Here is a 19,817-nt window from a genome sequence, read left to right as displayed (position 1 = left end):
GGCGCACCCAAGAGGATTCTATTATTTTCATGATTAAAAGATTTGCATGTCGCGTTAAACTTCACTCATTTTGTTTCTGACCTAGCCCATACCTAAAGCAGTGACTTCGAATTACGATATATTGGACGGTTGAAGTTCGACGGCCACCTTTCGCTCTCGTTTGAGTAACTTCTGCGAGCTTTTACTGGACGACGGCTGTTGATCAATGTCAATGATCTCTGCTACTGTTGGTCTTACTCCAGCTGCTTAGGTTATTCCGGGCACTATTACAGACTATCGGCTGTACCAAGGCTACAGGCAAGACGCACACACACATGGTCCACGAAGTTCGAGCGAGCAGGCCAAATATTACTACCACTGTCACTATTATCATGCATTATATCAAACAGCTGAAGGAGCTCAAGCGTGCCTTAACGATCCGTTCACAACATCCTGGCCGCTGAAAATCCGTGAACGACGACAATGGCCGTAGCGAAGGCGATATTGGCATGGCCATCTCCATCTCTCGTATATGGCGTCAGCACACGTGGTGTTCAAGTGCTGCCGGAGAGCGACTACTAGAAAGGATAGATTCTTTGTAGTGTTGTTGATGACGCCAGAAACGTTAACAGCACCGGCACTACCATCGCCACCACCGCCAGCCGAGTAGTCATTGTCGCTTATAGCTCCTGTTCAGTTCAGCGCATTGAAATCGTAATGGCAATAGAGAGGTTTGGCGACGTTAATGTCCAGTGCTGCGGATACCAGCATCAGCCGCGGCGTCACCATCGGGACCAGCTTGCGTGCGTAGCATAGTCTTAAATCGGAGCGTACACGAACGATAAAACATTAAAGAAGAAAAACAAAATGGAACAAGCTCATATACGGACGGGTATACACTACGTGGCAGCTGAACTGCCCGATACGATAGCTCCTGCTGGATGACTGTTACAGAACATTTTCCTGCCCCTTTGATCACGCTAACGTTTTGATGATCAGGGTGTCCTATGGCCAGTCGTCCACGCCGACAATCAGGAGATATTACGCTTCCCCATTTCCCCTTCTACTTTCTTCTTTGAGGACATCTGCATGAGTGTGTTTGTGTGTGTGTGTGTGAGTGCGTGTGAGTGTATGTGTGCGTTTGCGTGTGCGTATATATGTATCCTTCTTCCTTCGTAAAAGAAGACGAAAATAACGAGGGAGAAGGATAATGAGACGCAGAGCGAGCAGTCCCAGAAGCCGAAGTATTATCGACTCCGGCGCTCAGTATCGCTCGCTTTGGTATTCATTGGCCGATTTACTGACTCTTCGTATAGATCGACAGACACGCGCACACACACAACCAGTGAAGTCCGCTAGCTAGCTAACGACGATCTAGCTATTACTATCGCCACTGGATGACTCGAAATGGATAGAGATATAAGAACGGGTTCGTGACTTCGAGTCTATCAGCGTAGATCGCCATAGACGCACAGGTAGAAAAGTCGTTGTGTCAGAAAGTGTTTGCCCCAAGCATAGCTTTAACTAGATAGCTAGTGGTAGTTTTTGCAGACCTTCAGAAGCTTTTTTCTTGTCTTCTATTGTTGTCGTTTTTACTAGTGTCCTATCATCGCTGCTAGCACACACACCAGGCGCACCACACACGATACTTCGGTGCCTATACGATACTGCTCGCGTACGTTTGCTGTCGGACATGGCGTTAGCCTATGCGACGATTCCTTATGGCGACTGTCGTGACGATGGTGAGGTTGCAGTTGATGAGAATGATGATGACGATGTTTAGTCCGACATTCATCTCCGGTTTTGCCGTGTGTTCGATCGACCGAGATTGGATAAACGATCACGATCTGTTTCTGCTGCTGTCGTAGTTGGCCAATCCGTCAGCCTGTCTATATGCCCGTCCGTTCGTCCGACCGACCATCAATCGGTTTGTCCTTTCTCTGGGGGCCCAACGGCTCTCCAACACTGCATCATAATGGTAGTTGCGCAGTCAACTAGTCAGATCTTAGCGTATTTCAGCACACTTCAACTCAGCTTAACAATTTGTTTCGAAATGAATAGAAATAATAATAGTCATGATAATACAGGATTAGAGCCGCACGAATAAAGCTTTGGTAGCATTATTTAGGCAGTGCTATTTACTAATTAGTAAGCCCTCTATAACTTTTGTAAATTATTTATAGAACAGCATAGATAACTTTTGTTACTGTAGAACGTTACATCATCGGTTTCCCAGTGACGAACGCACTGTTGCTACATCGAATAGATACATTTTGTGACGCACTCATAGCAAATCCGTCAATAATTTACAACACCTGTTAAGTGGTTACAATCTGACTCCTACTAGCAAGAAACGATGGTCTGTGGCGGCCTGAAAATATAAGCTTCGAGAGCCAGTTCAATAGTCTAGTTTGATTTCAAGAAAAATAACCATACGGTGGTTCTATATGAATGTACATTTGGCCTTGTGCCCAGTCGAATTCTCAGCCCTATTCTCGTCTCGTGGCGCTGCCCTTACTTGATGGCTGCATATACGACTACGAGTTTGTATATGTGTGTGTCTGTGTCTAGTTGTAATTCTTGTGAAACGTGTTGCTGCTACCGCAACAGAAGCAGTAGTTATAAGGACAGCAGTAGGTCGAAAAATAAGGTAAAAGGGATGAAAACACCATTTTACAGGAAAGTCTAGAAGGGAAGTTGTTGCCGCTATTGCCGATCACGCGTCCGTCTGCCCCTCAGGCCATAGTTGAAACCTAACTGAGAGATCGTTTTTGCGCAATCAGCATCAGAGCAAAAGCTTTAAGAGCAATTTTGCAGCCGTAATAGGAATATTAGCGTCTATTTCTGTATATCAAGCGGCAATGCAATGTCGGTCTGTCCCCAGTGCGGTAAATAGTCTTGACCGTACAGAACCGACGCCGCCTGTACGCTCGACAACAAATTATAACAACAAAAAATAGGCTTTCATGCCTAGCTAGCGTTGCTGTGGCTGTCTGCACATACTGCCGCTCCATGCCGCTTTCCATTTTACTGGACGACCAACAGCTACGTAACTAGACAAGTCGATGTAGAAGTGATCATGAAGACCAGATCAACGACGACCCCGGCTTATGAGTGTATGTAATGGTATGGTGGTTCTATTTATGCGCCAGCAGGCGAACGTGAGCGATGCTTTGAAGTCGAGCGCTGTGAGCTTCGACTGAATATCTGCGTGTCTATCTGCCAGGCCGCTGCCTACCTCAGTTTGTGTGCCACTTCTCCATGTATGCACTTGTGTATTAGTAACCGAAGCCACCGAAGCTTTTGGGGACAGGCCAGTCGTAAGCAACGGATGCAACATCTACAATAGATAAAGCAACAGCAGCGAAATTCGCCAACTTTCTCTGTGCCAGCGCTTTAATGCAATCAGCTCCAAAGGATCAGACCAACAGCCGTCGGTCAGAGCCATCACACAGACGTAGAGACTTACACACAATCTTACTGCTGCTGAAGAAGCCTGCTTGAAGACCCAACAAATGTAGAGGTTGTCCGATGCCTCATCGGCTTGGCTATTGGCGTACAAGGTGTTGCGTCTGTCTGTGTACCTCATGTGCTGACCAAGTTACTGCCTAGAGGTAACGGCAGAAACAGCAGCAGCAGCGGCGGCGGCGGCGGCAAACAGTAACGGCGGGCGCTCAAGATGAAATAGCCAACAGGGGCAAGCGATACGGGCCTGCCTAGTCGCTGCTGCCTCCGCACCATCGTTTGGCCGGCCAACCGGTCCGCCAGCTGATTGGAGAGATGCTGTGCTTACGCTAGAGAGATGAGAGAGAGAGCGAGCGAAGTACCGCGCATAGAGCCGATACAGCATCTCTAGTCTGTCCACTAGCACGCGTTGGGGCTAGCTGGAGAAGAGCAACAGAAGACGAATAGAAAATGACTTGAATATGTTTCAAGAGCAGACGAAAACGCGACACGTGACAACAACAACAACAACAGCAGTAGCAACAACAATAGTTGTTGTACTACCGATTTCTTCTGCTATTCCGTATGATATTGTTAATATTGTTGCTATTTCTTCAGGGAAAGTTGCTAATGCTGCTTCTGCAGTCGTGCTAGATCCGCCACTCAGACGGGCGGACCAAACGAATACCGATGGTCGGACGCTCTAAAATGACGTCTCTCGTATCGTTTATATATATGGCATGGAGAAAAGAGGTTTAGAAACGAGAATAGATTGTTGCTGATGCACCAGCACAAAGCACGAATTCACCACCGTCGTTAGCCAATACAGTTGGGTAGAGAAGATGCGGTCGACCCGTGATTACGAACTCGGCTAGAGCGTTAGAAGGATAGAATAGCACGCGCGATGTGATGCTATTTCTACTGCGGTTGATAAATTTCGCTGACGAGATGAAGGTAGTAGTTAACGGGCGATCGACAAGGGCAGGAGGCCAAGCCACAAACTTTAGAAAGGTTTAAGCTAAGCAGGACAATGAAGTAGACAGAGTGCGTTGGTGCTGCTGTGACGACGTTGTACAGTTCTTTTTTAAAAGCTCTACCTGTTCAGATACTGCAGCTTCCCCTCAATGAGGATAGACAGGACATGGTGAATCTTCCTAGAGGTCCCAAGTTAGAACGAATCACGGACCGAAATATGTTTTTTGGTATTCACTGGTCACTTTCTGTTCTGGGGGTGCATTCGTTTTTGCGTTGGAGTTTATTGTAGTTGTGTGCGGTGGCACTTCTTCGCTTATATGTACACGTATTCACGTATATGTCGCTAATTGTAGATAATTGTACTTTTTTTAACCTTCAGTACATATATATAAATTGGTCATTTTCGTATTTATAATCAATATATTTATATGATTTTCTGTCTATTTTTGCAGGTAAGTACTTGACTCCTGTGATCATAAGATGTAATCGACAATTGTAAGGAATTGAAAGTGGCTGTGATCATGCCGAATGTGTTTTTGTGCGGCGCAATGGGCAGGCAACGAGGAAAAGGTAGGTAACCTCTTAGTGGTCGAAAGGCGAAGCTATGCGAACACGCATGGCCTGGCGTGGCACTGCGACAATACCTACGATTTACGTAGTAAAATTACGTTTCGTTCAATTCCGTTATTGCGATTACGCTACGACTAGTTTCCTGTTGTAGTATGATGGCGTTAACGTTGCTGAACAGCCCCAGCAATTTAGTTCAATATCGTGTACCCGTACCTGGTACACGCTTGGCTATGGGTGAACACAGTCGAATGATTGAGAAGACACGGTACCTTCCTGCAAAGAGTACCCAACCAAGCGGTTCATATTATCTACGATGTGTTTGTTGTTACGTCTGTAGAATCACCTAAACGTAAAAAATTATTACTTTTATAATTAGCTATCTTTGAGAAAACTAGGAATGGCGTTGTTGTGCCGCAATGAACAACGTTATATCCCATTGCCTAAACACTTGGACCCGTTCTTTGTTACTAATCGCTATAGTCATAATGACATTAGTAGCAGGTTGTCGCTTAGTTGAACTGTGATAGGAGGCTTAATTTTACGACGGTACCGGCCATTGAGCACCAAGCGCTAAGCGACAAGCTACGTGTTACCAAAGTCTGTTGTGATCGGGCCTACTATATTCGATGAACGCAGTGCACCGAACTCCGCAACAGAGTCTGCGTATATATATATAGTCAAATCGCCGAACTGGGCTGGGTGTCTGTCCCAAATGGGTCTGTTTATGGCAATACCTGTCTTTAGGTGTGTCAGGGCGAAGAAGTCGACAGTACAGCAACTCGCCATATGGAGATCGGAAACGTGGGAAGATCCTCACAAAAAACAGGCGAACTATCGAGAAAAACGAAGGAGCCCGTCGAAGATCTAAATTTGATTTGGAATTTAAATTGACAAGCCGCACAAGAAATAAACGCCGATATCAAATAAGAAAACCTTCGACGATATGCACCAACGGCAATAGAGGAAATGTGTCAATTTAATGAGGGCCCAATGTGTTCTCTTGCAGATGTGGGTTGTAACCGGGAGCAAACGATTGTCAGCTCGAGACGTGTTTTCTTTATAAACCTACTTTGCAGTTTCCGATGTGGTGCCTTGTTGCCTAAGTAAAACGTTTTCAATAGTCATTGAATAACCTTAAACTAAAGGATTCGTCTCTAACGCTGGTATTGGTTAAACGATAATGAGTGATGCTTTTGCAGGCAGACAGTGAAAGCGAGACAAAGTTTACGTCGTTTGAGTCACATCGTTGGCCGTATAAGTTCTACACCTTAAATAGATTACATTTGTAACTGCGCAGCTGAACGATAAACAGCTTAACTCATTAACGATGACTCTACCAAAAGCATAGAAACAATTGCGGGTTTCAAACGCATTTAAAACCTTTGATTGAGAGCCAATAAATATATATGATAATGACATGGAAGTAAGTACTGAAGCGCAATTAAAGTCTACGAGGGCTGCTGTACTACTACAGTCGTCTGCTAGAGGACAGTGATCGCGTTTGGCTTTTCGTCGTTTGTCGTCGAGCAGGTTACAGATTTATTTGGTTGAACATTAACGGAAAAAGTAGGCAACTATGGGCTGTATGTTTGTATACGTGTCTTTGTATGCGTCTCTGTATGTGTCTCTGAATGTGTCTCTGTATGTGTCTCTGTATGTGTCTCTGTATGTGTCTCTGTATGTGTCTCTGTATGTGTCTCTGTATGTGTCTCTGTATGTGTCTCTGTATGTGTCTCTGTATGTGTCTCTGTATGTGTCTCTGTATGTGTCTCTGTATGTGTCTCTGTATGTGTCTCTGTATGTGTCTCTGTATGTGTCTCTGTATGTGTCTCTGATATGTGTCTCTGTATGTGTCTCTGAATGTGTCTCTGTATGTGTCTCTGAATGTGTCTCTGAATGTGTCTCTGAATGTGTCTCTGAATGTGTCTCTGAATGTGTCTGTATATGTCTATGTGTTTCTCTATATGTCTATGTGTTTCTGTATATGTCTATGTGTTTCTGTATATGTCTATGTGTTTCTGTATATGTCTATGTGTTTCTGTATATGTCTATGTGTTTCTGTATGTGTCTATGTGTTTCTGTATGTATCTATGTATGTTTCTGTATATGTCTATGTGTTTCTGTATATGTCTATGTATGTTTCTGTATATGTCTATGTGTTTCTGTATGTTTCTGAATGTGTTTGTTACGTTTCTGAATGTGTTTGTTACGTTTCTGAATGTGTTTGTTACGTTTCTGAATGTGTTTGTTACGTTTCTGAATGTGTTTGTTACGTTTCTGAATGTGTCTGTGTGTTTCTGAATGTGTCTGTGTGTTTCTGAATGTGTCTGTATGTTTCTGAATGTGTCTGAATGTGTGCGAGCCACATCGCTATGGATAGCACATCTTGTTTCCAACAGGAAGGTTATTATTGCTGGCGCGGTATTGTCGGAAATAAACTGCGTAAGCTCGATTGGTGCTGGCGGCCTTCCTCACGGTCAACGGCGATGCCGTCGGGTTCTGCTCTGGCTAAGTTTAAGTTCTGGTATGGCTGACCAAACAATTCGGTGGGTTCGCGCGACGGTGACGGCCGATGGCTGAGGCCTGCTCGGCCGGAAGAACGGAACAAGCGACCATCAGCCAAACTGAAGAGAAGATTTCAGTGAAGAAACGACCGAGTCGGCTGAGCTGTAGAGACGTCAACAAAAATGATCGAGTAAACATGGAAAATGGTTGACCGCTTCTATACGTCAGTGGGTGTTCTGCCATTCCGATGCTGCTTGGAACAGTTTTTTTGTTGTAAGATAATTAGACACAGTCTTGAGGGATCTTCAGTCATTATCTATGTTGGTAAATCAGGACACCACGCTATATACGCAACACATGCTATATATGGATATAACATGCTGACGTTCTAGCATTTTAAATATTTGGTGAATTCACTTAGTGTCTTCAAACACACTATAAGTTTCACTTGAGAATGCTTACGCCTAAATATTTACTGTTACTTGAATGGCATCTGTGAAGAAGACGTCAAGTTTACTTCTTCCCTGAGTGAGTGATCTTCACGAACCATTTGTGCCGCTTTGTGGACTTTCGAATATTGTTAAATAGTGAAAAAGGAAAATATCGACAGCTGCTGTTCTTGCTGAGAAGTCGCGCTGCGCTATAGTGAGGTGAATAGTTACACAACAACGGATCGTCAAAATAGTTCCAGAAGTACTCAAGGTTTCGTGCTGTCGTTGTTGAAACGAGCCGATGTGACGCTTTGCGATTGATGACGACAAAGATGGAGCGCATCTGTTACTATACTTGTTGCCTCTATCGCTGGTTTTGCATTTCTTTCTTCTGCATTAATTCTTCGGAGACTTTGGCTTTACAGCTGCTGCTCAAGGATCGGTTCGACGCTTCTACCTTGAAGACTTGAGCACCGCCCGAATCGGTGTCTACATACACACTCGCACAGCGGTTTCGATCGTTAAGACGCTTCAGTGTTTGACGATGCATGAGCATCTGCAATGGCTGAACGAATAAACGTATACTATTTCTACATATGAACAGGGTAGACACACATAGCCGAATGACGTTGATGTTTCAGATCAGTTCAACATGTGTAGCTGTTACGCACCGCTTCCGCGGCCATTATGAACTGGTGGCGCAAGCGACATCTAACCGATTCAGAGTCAGAGTCTGACTCTGAATCTCAGGGTCTGAGAATGGAACTCCTTCAGCCGTCAAGCGGGTCACTAATGAAAAAACTTTCGGCAGATGCTGCATGCGGTAATCGACGTCACTAATGCGGTCCAGGGACTAGGGCAGCCTCTCCAGACGTTCACCACTTTACGCCACTTGAAAAAAATTACCTCTCAACAACCCCCCCACATGAGAACACTGCATCTGGCTAAACGCATAGCCACAATACAGACAGTACATTTTCCGTTTAGGCTGCTGGAGATGATTGTCGTTGATAAGAGGTGGTTCATATCCATAGTTTTCCGAGGCACTTTTTCGACGGGGTGCTAGCGAAGTGCTTATATGAAAAGGTCGAACAGCAATCAACCCAGTGGCAATTACACATCGTCGAAATAGGCAGACGGTAAATAGCCGCCACCGTTACCACTGCTGCTGCTGCTGCTGCTGCTGCTGCTGCTGGATTACTGCCAAAAACGAAAGAGCGATATAGATAATGGCGGGCTATTAGAACTACGCCTTATCTCACTTTCGTGTCTCATCATCTGTTCCTCATCTCCTCCATTCTCCGATGATCTCCTTTTGGGCTTAGCTTGCATTGCAAAAACAGTCAGAAAAATGCTATTCACCTACCATAGATGGTTAACGAGTGTAATATAATAATCATTTTTAGCTTTAACTCGGAAAAATATGTCTATCAGCTGCTGGTGATCCTGAGCGCTGTTCACAATGAATCGTGGTACGTTACGGTGATCGCGTTGGCATTGAACGGCACATCGTGCTGACGAAGTCGTCGCATTGCATGCGGTATGCCTTTATGCAGTTTACTGTACATGCGCGTTTTCACCACCGGACGCGCGTCCATCTACCGGCAGCCACGACGTCAGCACTGGTTCTACAGCGCAGCGTCTGTTAGGCATTTGGCAAGGTTAAGGCCCTTGAAACGCCTTCTGAACTGGTCGCTGACGCTGTTGCCACTGCCGTCGCCGTGAAGCACCATAGCGCGTATAACACCGTAAAAATAATAAGGGTAAGTTTGTCCTCGTTCGGTAGACGAACGGCGCCGAGGGTGGCGAAGACTTTCCTTGTAATATAGCGAACCAAGGGATGAGATGATGGCAGTCCGTTGCGGTTAAGCGGCTGATCGTTGTTGTTATGGCAAAGCGGAACGACGCTGTCGTCGACTGCGTTAACCTGTTCCGGAAAAAATCAGCAGCGAGCACCGACCATCAAAGCGAGAATACGCTAATGGTCTAGCCAATTCTATTCACTTGAATACTGTTCTGTAGCCGCTCCCAGAAGCCTTGAAAAAAGTTAAAAAAAGAAGAAGTGGAGAAAATGCTTACATCGAACGTGAAGAAAAACACGTTTCTCTTGACTTTTTTTTTTATTGTAAATTAACTTGCCGGTAGTTGTGCGAAAGTTGTGTCCGTCCGTAGGGTAGATGTACGTGTGCTTAAATAGATGTACAATCAAAGCAAGGTTAAACACTGTAAATGAAGGTCGACCCTCTAATGCGTCTCCCTCGCGCAGAACATATCTCCCCATAGCTCCGCCTTCAGTAGTCACAAGCACTATTTTATAGATTAGAACTAAAGAAACGCTCCAGAACTAAATCGGGAGTCAAGTTTGAATCGACTCAATGTATCGATTGACTCGAAAGTATCCCTAGTGTATCCCCTGCCCTAAATACGCTGAAGGCCTTCAGAAATTGTCCTTAGGCTATGTGGGCTTGCTTTAAACATTTGTTAGCGTCAAGGGTGCGGCAAGGGCTGTTCTGTATGGGAATTACACATTACTTTCGGATAATTAACTGTCCGTATACTTAAAAAGCTCGTGCTGCTATGTGCAGTAGGTTATTCTTTTAAGCATTTACTAATTTGTTGTAGAATATCGATTGATAGGAGATTAGGAGATCTATTGTTCATGATGATCGCAGTTGCGCCTACCGGTGGGGGCAAATGGCGGGTACCCACGAATGACTAACGGCTCAACGAGATAGATACAGCTTGAGAGCTTTTCTGTTCTAAAATCGTTAGTGGATTATTTGTTCTTTTTCTTTTTTTTTACGGTACTGCTCAAGGTGGTAGAAATTGCACTCTAGCAATCGAGTTAATCATCCCCGGAAAATGTGGCTACATACTAACATAACGTTGATTGTACGAACACTAAATTTATATATAAGTAATCGTGCCGACTTAGACATAGGGATAGAAAACTGTATTAGGGTGGCACGAAGCTGAAAATTAAACCTAATTTGCGTTTATATTCTATATATTCGAGGGTGTTCTTATCCTTCGATCTACTTCCTGGTAAGTGTTTTGTCGCAGTGTATAATGGAAAACCAAATTATGTGTAAGGGACTAGTGACTGGCACCAAAGGTTCGCCGAAAACACCAGGTCCCTGTGAGTTGACTCTGAGCTGACTTAATTTATTATCGTCTGCTCTGAAGCTAGCAAGCGGTGGCAGTGGTGGGTCGATATGTGACGATTGTTATAAATAGGTGGCTTTTTACGTCCGTTTAGGCCTTACAAATCCTCACAGCTGCGAGGCTTAGGAGCCTAACAAGGTCACTGCTATCGTTTCAAACTATCTGTTACTTCTGCTCGGCAAGTAACATGGCCAGTGAGCTAGGTCGAATAATTAAAGCGTAAATAAGTAACACGTGACGTTGCTCGCAGGTCTGAATAACTAAAATTAAATAGTAGACACTGGAAAGGAAGAGGTCTGTATTCTAAATACGATTAGATGATTTTAGAATTTGGTTTTCTTCATCGACCACATAGATGAAGATGTTACATCACAGCATGACCCGCCTGTTTTAAGATACGCCTTAATGTGTTCCATTCGGTCAAGTGTCTCTTAAAGAGTATCAATTGCAGGCAGAAGAATGAATAATTTACGCACGAACTGTTAGCTGTCAGACGGACTACGGGTGCTCGAAAGACGGGTAGCAGACGACGTTCGTGTCCGCCATTTTTTTTTTAGCGGAGGCTACTAAAGCCAATCTGGACGAACAGCAAATTTTGCCATTGACTTACCTTAACAAGAACTCTGTCCAGCATAGAGGAAAGTGGAATGTTTACACAAATGATAATGAAGAGGCTTCCGAAGAAATCTTTCCGTATCGAAAATCATCGGTGCGCAAAATTTCAAACTTTCAAACGAAAGTTAACGATTAATAGAAAAAAAAAAAAAGATAAATTTCGATAATTCAAAAAGGTAATTCAGTTAACGAACAATGGTTTGATTCGAGACAGCCCAAAAGCTACTAGGGCGTTCTCAGAACGTCACAATTAGAATGTCCTATTAAAAGCACATTTAAGACCATCGAATTTTTAGATACTCTAAAATAAATATGACAGATCGACCGCGAGTCGCAAAACGTGCCGCCATAGTAGTCAGTGATGGAGATAACGTGTACTTATCGCAAATTTTAATATTGAATAAGCTCGGGATCACTGGGCCAATCATCAGCGTGTACGTATGACAGTAAAAAATCACGCTCATCATCATGATCACGGCCATCGCCATTACCGCCGTGATGGCCATAACCAAATATAATAATAGATCGTTTCAGTGTTGAGGGAGCAGCAGTGGGGGCTTATGTACCTTTACAAACTGCATACTTTCGCCCTTTCGATTGATCCGCCGTTGCCGTCACTACGCTGTTACTGCAATATGCTACTTACTATCCCGTTACTGTTCTAGCCGTCGGCGTCGTAGTCGTTGTATAGTAGTTGCCGTTTTTTGGGGAAGAAAGAAAGTCACCGTCCTCGTCGCACTGCTCTATGTACGCCGCGCCCGCTTCTGTGTCATCGCAGACGCCAGAATACACCAGCAGCTGGCCAGTATCATTGGCTCTACTTAGATTCTATTTAAATCCAGTCAGTTAGTCGGTCGATCCGTCGCCGGCAGAACGCACGCACGCGCGTGGTCTATTGGTGGGGGTCGTTTGTTCGTTCAAAATCCGCCGAGTCCTTCCATTCGTCTGTTCGTACGCGCAATGCCATTGCCATCCGCGTCGTTTGTGCCATAACCCGCCGCAGACCCCGCCGTTACTGCCGCCGCGAATTTCTCGCAGCGGCCATGCTGCTATTACAAAACATTATATAAATATTGAAGTCTGCGTATCGGGGTTCTTTAAAAAGTACCGGGCCGAACGGGCCTATAACAGCGTTAAGGGGCGTCTCTTCATCATCAAAACCGTCATTGATGTTGGCGGTTTCTGGGAACTTTGACTGAGGAGTCTACAGCAGGCCAGCTAGTCACGATATTTGCTAGCCAGTTGATTAGATGTTGCTGTACGACGGTGTTGAATAGAAAATGTAAGTTTGTTTGCCGTCTGGTTTCGATGATGGTGACCGGCATCTCTCGTTTTGCGTATAGAAACACCAAATGGGCAGAAGACGTGGGGCGATATCAGACCTGAACAGTTATGCGGGATATTATTTCGTCGACTATACCTTGTAGACTCCTGTCGCAGGTTGGGTCAAACGTATGTCTACATATCCGACTCGTTCACGCTGTCATGTAACAGTTGACCGTTCTGCATAGCCCGGCCAACCTGCCAAATCGCTGAATGGGTTTCGGTGGGCAAACAAGCAGTCTCGCTTTCCCAACAAAATCGCACTACTTTAAGGTATATTCACTTAGTGGCGTGAAGCTTCTTCATGTGGGCTCGTTTCACTTCACAGATACATATCGACATATTGCAAATTTATCTATTTTGCATTATCGCGCGCGTGATATTCTCAAGTAGTGAACAGCAATCGCGCGATCCGTACCTTTTCCTGGCTGTTTCAGCCTTCAAGAACCGGATGCAAAATGGCCAGTTGTATTTTATCTCATCATCCCTCAGCAATCGCCCCTCATCATTGAATGACCTCACAATACGAACTTAACGTTTCCAGGACTAATGTCAAGGCGTGAGTTTTCGCTCTGAAGCGGCGTCGTTTGGTGGCCAGTTGTGTCGTTGTGAATATTCCGCTCGTTGTAGAGCTTTGTTATCATTGCTAGTGATTACACTATGACTGTCCACTGTGCCACCGCCGTAATGGTGCTGTTCAAGAGCTAGAATCACTGTTACAGTCGTCAGGGATTCTGCTGTGTGAAGCGTCAACGTGTTGTTGACTGTTTCCGCAATTACGTTGGCCGGTCACTATCGCTGCTGTTTGCTGCTGATGGTGGTAATGACTGGATCCATTGGGGGTGCTGCGTGTTGCAAATGAAGCATTAGCTCCCACACCGTCTTGCCTTGCCTCTTCACATATGCGCTTGTCTGTCTGTATGCGAATATGGTACTAGCTCGACGATATAGTCATGTTTTCTGTTTGAATGGAAGGAGGTCAAGTTCAGGTGCAAGAAAGGCCACTTGCTAACCAAGACCATTCGGAGCCCGTCCCTGAAGGGTTCCGCAGCAGTAGCAGCTCCTATTGTTTAACGCTACCGGTGGTAATTGATCAACACCAGCAAGGAGATAATCGCTCAAATTGTTATTATTCATTTAACTCAATTGATTCGGAACGGAGATACATTTTTAACTACGCTGAAATGGATATACGGTACGGGCCTTTTTTTCTCTCTGAAGTAGCCAAATGTGTTAACGATCCGAAACAATTCGCGCAGTGAGAAAGATTTCGCCGAAACCTTAGTAAAGCGAGGTCGTGTTGGCGGAATAGTTGAATACATAGATTACGAATTCAGCTGAAAGGACATTGGATAGAGCCCTGCAACAGCAAATAACACTGCTGAAGCCTGAAGCACGTTTACCTTTTAGCAACTGATTGGCTTGTTACTAATTTCCAAACGCAATCAAGTGTCGATCGGCTGCAGAGACCAATTGGCAGATTAAAATATTCGTACTTCGGTAACAGCCCGTTGCGGACGTAACGCTCGCGTGCTTCTTCGCGTAACCCTAAATAGGCCTAGAGTGTGGCTCGAATACGCTTCGTGAGGTGAGCAAGCATGTTATTTTGCAAGATTGAGATTGCCATTACAAACATGCGGTTCGTGACGCTCTATAGACGGTCGGCCCATCAATAGGTCAGTTCAATCCAATTGACATTTGTTAAGCCTGAAAGTAATTGTTTCACTATTCGTTGCACATCGATCTTGTGCCTAACGTCGAAAGACGTGTGGCAGGTGACTTGTGTCGTGAAACTGATTTAGAAGCCTACATATTCAGATTCAAGGAGACACGTCTCCAGCGCGTGCCCATTTATAATACAAAATAAACTGAGCTTTACCACCCCGAGGTTATTTGGTGGGTGCACGTGTATCGGCGACATAGAAAGCCTTGCAAGTTTGTATAGCCCAAACGCGATGTCTTGGGTTAACGCCTATTCGATAACTAAGTAACACTGCATTTCGAGGTCGTTACCAAAATACTTTTCGACAGAGGACGCTAGATTCAATCAGGGCTTTGATGGTCGTTTTCTCGCCATTACAATGGCCTCTGCCTCAGTTTATTCTCTTTTTGCCAACCGAGGGTTATATATAATTGAAGCCGTTCTGAGTGCTTTGAGAGCTGCCATGGCGGTGGTCTGGGCATCTTCACTTTGCCTCACCCTGTGTCTGTTGCCGGTCTATGTGAAGGACACAATCATCGGGGGTCGGCGATGCGCCAGGATGTCACGGCTTCATCTAGAGATGGCACTGCTCTACCGTTATAGCAACCGCCGCTGTGGTTGTCCTTCCACTTCACGAGCCTTAAGAAGCTCGTACTTCTTTTAGACTTACCTCGTTACCACTGTTACTGCTTTTGTTAACGGCTTCTTGCGTTACTTCCTGCCAGTCGTCTTGTCGACGTTGTGACGGGCGATGCTACTCTTATTGGGACTTATAGTACGGGCGAGGAATTTTTTTGGTAAGATAAATCGCCAGCCGAGTTGTTGTTTTTCCCTACCCAAAGCCGCATCCGTTGTAGCCTTGCAGCCTGTTTCGATAGACCTATCTTTTCTATATATTCGCCCACTGGGCTGTACGACCCTTCCCCATTACTCCTCGCTAGTTGGCATATCAACCTCTACACCTTCATTGGCCTATGCCCCCACGGGACTGTCATGTTTTGCGAGTATCCTTTTCAAGTTAAAGCGTTTTGAGAAGAGTCACGGAAATTGTCCGCGGAAGTTTAAACGAGAATCTATTAGACTGCTAAACACAATACCAATAGCTATTAGTTTATTCATACGCATCCTCGGGCCTAATTATGCAATAACACATTTACGTATCGGTAGTAAGTTTTGACTTCATTCATTTGCCTAGTCAGTTTTTAGCACTATCGCTGAGATGCCATCCAGCCTCACAATAACGGTAAAGATATCTATCTCGTGCGTTGGTAAGAGAAAAAAAGGAATGTTCGTTGGGATTTGGCCGGCAGTGGTGGTAGCAGATCAGCGGCAGTGAGAATAAGAAGCGAAACACCATATCGAAGGGGGATATACCTTCATCCTATTTCCACGAGACGGAGCAAGGGTAGCTTTCCCTTGTTTGTCGTTGTTACCCAAGCCCTACGTTTTGGCTGATCTGTACCCTCGCAACGTCGTTCGCTTTCCTTCCCCTTGATCCTAGCCGACTATAGCAGGGATAAGGTCTGCGGGTCTTGGATCATGGCAGTTCCGCAAGGCTCAGCTATCTTCGCTAACTGTACGACCTTCCACGTTGTCCCATCTTGAACCTTTGCCACGGACAGGCTGCTGTCGCCGCCGCTTGCGCTGCCAGTGCTGCTGAGCTGGGTCTGAGGCGTAGGAGCAGTAGTGGTAAGCAGGAGCGTCAGCGGCTCTGCTTGCTGGCTTCAACGTACAGCTTAGAGCCTACCCAGCAGAACCTGATTCTTTTTCCTTAAGAACGTTGCTATATCGCGGACCGACCAACCGGGCGGCTCTGTACCGCCCGATGATCCCCTCCCTCGTTGACACTTGCTGTGCTGTCTCTTGGAGAAGGAAGCGGTGACAGCGGCGTAAGCGGTGAGTGGCGCTGAGGCAGCGACAGAAGTCCAAAGAACGAACGAACAGAGCCGAAGCTCTCTTAGCTGCTGCTTCTGCTACCGCCGCCAGAGCAGCACTCCGTTCGTTTAGCAGGGACTCACCCATCACTGCTAGTCGTTCGCTCGGCCGGAGGCTCACCAAGTTGGATGGGAACTCGCCCAACTTACCGGTGGGGGATGAGAAGGGAACCTGTAGGGGGCGTTGTCTGCCTCAAACTCCAGGATCTAACCCAACGTGGGTCCCTTCCTCCGAAAGAGGCGCCCTCTTCCAAACACCGGAGTGGCTTCACTGCGTACGAGAAGCAAGGCGATGCTTCGCACTGTCGCTGGCTTCGTAGAATATCCGCCACTACCGCCACCACTTCCAGTCTTGCCACTGCCGCTTCGTAGTTGTGCAGGGGGTGATAGTGCGGGGGTGGGGCCGAGTGGGGGGAATTTAGATGGGGCAAAGAACGGGAGAAACTGAGCAACCAGACTGGGTGTTTCCCGCCCGAGCGTCGTCTATGTAATCGTCTGCTCCCGTCGTGGGGGAGACCATCGCGACGGCTGCACGCTTCCGCCATACAGTCGAGTCCCTGTTGGCAACTGTGTCAAGGTCGTAATTCAAAAGGTCAATGTCCTTCTATTACCAGCTAGGGCATTACCGCAAATCTGGCTAAAGGTAGATCCGTTACCACGATTTCTCGGAGACAGGGGTGTGTTTTGTATATGTGGAGACAACGCGTCCACGTTAGCGAATCAACAAAATGGAACAAAATGTGAACATGTGCCTGGATTCACATGTACTCGAACGTAGGCGTGAATAGCCCTATGTAAGTATACATAAATATTCAGTAACATTATACACATCTATAAGGATACTATAATATGCGCTTGTTACTTAAAAGCGCTTGAAAGATGGGAGGCAGAGAGGTGATGTCCACATTCGTACAACGGACTTCGTATGTCTAATATAACGTGTCCTGTACAATCAATAGCCGCTGCTTGTAAGGAGGCTTGGCTTGGGTCGTCTCCATTCTATCGAGGGACACTGATTGGCTTTGAAAACGTGGTTGGCTGGGAACCTCTGTCTAACGAAGATAAATTACCCTCATGAAAACTCTAGCTGTTGCCACTCACAGTTGCGTTGAACAGTAGGATTGCTGCGCGATAAAAATACAATGCACTTTCGAAAAACTACTATCTCTTAATCAGCATAAACGAAAAATATAGGGATTCCGTGTATCATCGAAAATCTTGTTGTAATCTATGTAGATTATTGTTGGTGTATGGAAATCGTTAATTACATTTTTCACAAGTGTAACTCTTAACAGAACCCGATGCAAAATCGGACGGGGCATGCGTGGTAATCACGCATACGGCCATTAACGGGTTCGATTTGACTGGGAGGCAAGCAAGCCAAGAGCAAATAAGAGGGCATAACGATGTATATGTTGGAACATAGCTATGGTAACTTTGTAGCTGTAACTGTTAACTATCAGGATAGAAATGTAATAGTAATAAGTGTCAGAGAGAATTTAGTATAGAATAAATAAACATGCAGAGAGCTTTTCCTGATAAAGGTCTATTTTACTTTGAAAAAGGCTATTACAAACATTACTCAGAAATTGTCATTTCTGCAAAATTTAGCAGTAACTAGCTGTTAGGTTATAAGCACTTTCTTAGAATATTTTTGCTCTTGTTCACTTAAAAAAAAAAGATGCTTTTCTTTCAAAAATCATAAAAAGAAGGTGCGTTTTTTGATGTTTTTTTAAATCAACTCTTTTATAACTCATTGCAATTTTCGCAGCTCTAAAACTTACATTTATAAATAAGCCAAAGGATTATCCGCAACGTTCTTCCATTTTCTTAGTTGCTATAAACTTCTAACAAAATATCTTCACTTCTTCTCCCGTTTTCATATGTGCAAGACCTTACGTCCATCATGATTATAATGTTATTTTATTTGAACTGGTGTTGGATAAATCTAATGGAGCTTCCTCTAAGGTTGTTTAGTGCGTGTAAAACTGTTTCCTTATGCCTTCGATTACTTTCTTACTTTGCATTTAGATGGATAGTACCTTTATGGATATAACCGAAGATACCCTTCTGAGTCGCTCAGGTAAACAGCGTTCCTACGGAGCTTTGCCAGTAAGCGAATGGCGTGAGATAACCGCCGCGAAGACAAAGCAATATATTTACATGAAGCATATTGCTTTTAACTAGTGATGATAATTCTAACATGGTTGATGGTTTTAGTACTTTTCATGAAGACCTAGCCTGCAAGAGGCTTCACAGAATGATTGACATGCGTCCTATTTGTTCAGCACGCCCTATTCGACCAGCGTCGGACCACTTTCAAAGTCGATAAAATCAGCAAAGGATTTCCTTGAGAGTATCCGTTACGTCAGAACGTTGTGATGATGATGATAATGTGCTAATCACTCAATCACAGAGCTGTTAACTATAACAAAATAGGACGCGACAAATAAAGGTAAACCGCAGGATTGAAAACCAAAAGCTCTATCGACTGAGTACTGAAAGTGCGTAAGAGCTGGACCGAAACAACAAATTAAAAGCTAGAACATTGTATATAGAAAAGCAACAGATCTAGAATGCCAATGTGTAAGTTTAGTAATACTTAAGTGAGATGTCTTACATTTGAGCCTTAAATATAAATCAGGGCACACAATATATCTTTTTCTTAATCGAACTGAATTGCCTTCTTCCTCGACAGATCTCCATGAGTATCGCACAAGAAATTATACTGCAAGCTACAAATAGAAAGCCTTACCGTAGATTCTTAGTAATAATCCAACGGTTTGTGCTTAGCAAAAGTTGGTTCGGCCCCCTAGTTGGAAAACAAAGGCCATAATTAAATATTTTCTCTGTATCTCTCCGGGCTGGCGCAACGTGAGCCTTCTTCAGCTATGAGGAAGCAGAAGGACACTGCGCCCTATCTGTTTTGCACGGAAGTCAGTTCAGGTCTCATCCGGTAGGCATATAAGCCTATCTTTTTCTGGTAGCTTTATAAGATCAAGAATAGCTGGTGACCAGCTTTCAATATTCTGATCCGTGTAACAACCTCATACGTGTGCCTGAGCTCGCATAGCAACATTTAATCCTCATGAATAATCTAATCCGGCACGAACCACAACACCGGTGCAGTTATCTAACTACCCGTTCACTCCAGTTTATTTAGGCTGTCGTACT

General features: G+C 44.8%; 1 protein-coding gene across 3 annotated transcripts in view; it reads left to right on the top strand.

The window, feature by feature from the left end:
• Positions 1 to 19,817, top strand: part of LOC111243991 (zinc finger SWIM domain-containing protein 5-like) — an 88,453-nt gene that overhangs the window by 24,023 nt on the left and 44,613 nt on the right. Inside the window, exon 1 of one of the 3 annotated variants that reach the window (XM_086981026.1) lies at positions 1,594 to 1,906. The exons of 1 other annotated variant lie outside the window; for it this stretch is intronic. In XM_086981026.1, coding sequence (XP_086837152.1) covers positions 1,873 to 1,906 — 34 coding nt within the window. In that variant the 5' untranslated portion in view covers positions 1,594 to 1,872. Of the gene's footprint in view, positions 1 to 1,593; positions 1,907 to 4,110; positions 4,626 to 19,817 lie in introns of those variants that run through there. One more of the 3 variants, XM_086981025.1, reaches the window with a different exon arrangement.

The sequence above is a fragment of the Varroa destructor genome, unplaced genomic scaffold (genome assembly GCF_002443255.2).
Source record: "Varroa destructor unplaced genomic scaffold, Vdes_3.0 BEIS01000002.1, whole genome shotgun sequence".
Taxonomy (NCBI): domain Eukaryota; kingdom Metazoa; phylum Arthropoda; class Arachnida; order Mesostigmata; family Varroidae; genus Varroa; species Varroa destructor.
The sequence above is the reverse complement of the archived record's forward strand: the minus strand, read 5'-3'. Positions and strand labels throughout refer to the sequence as shown.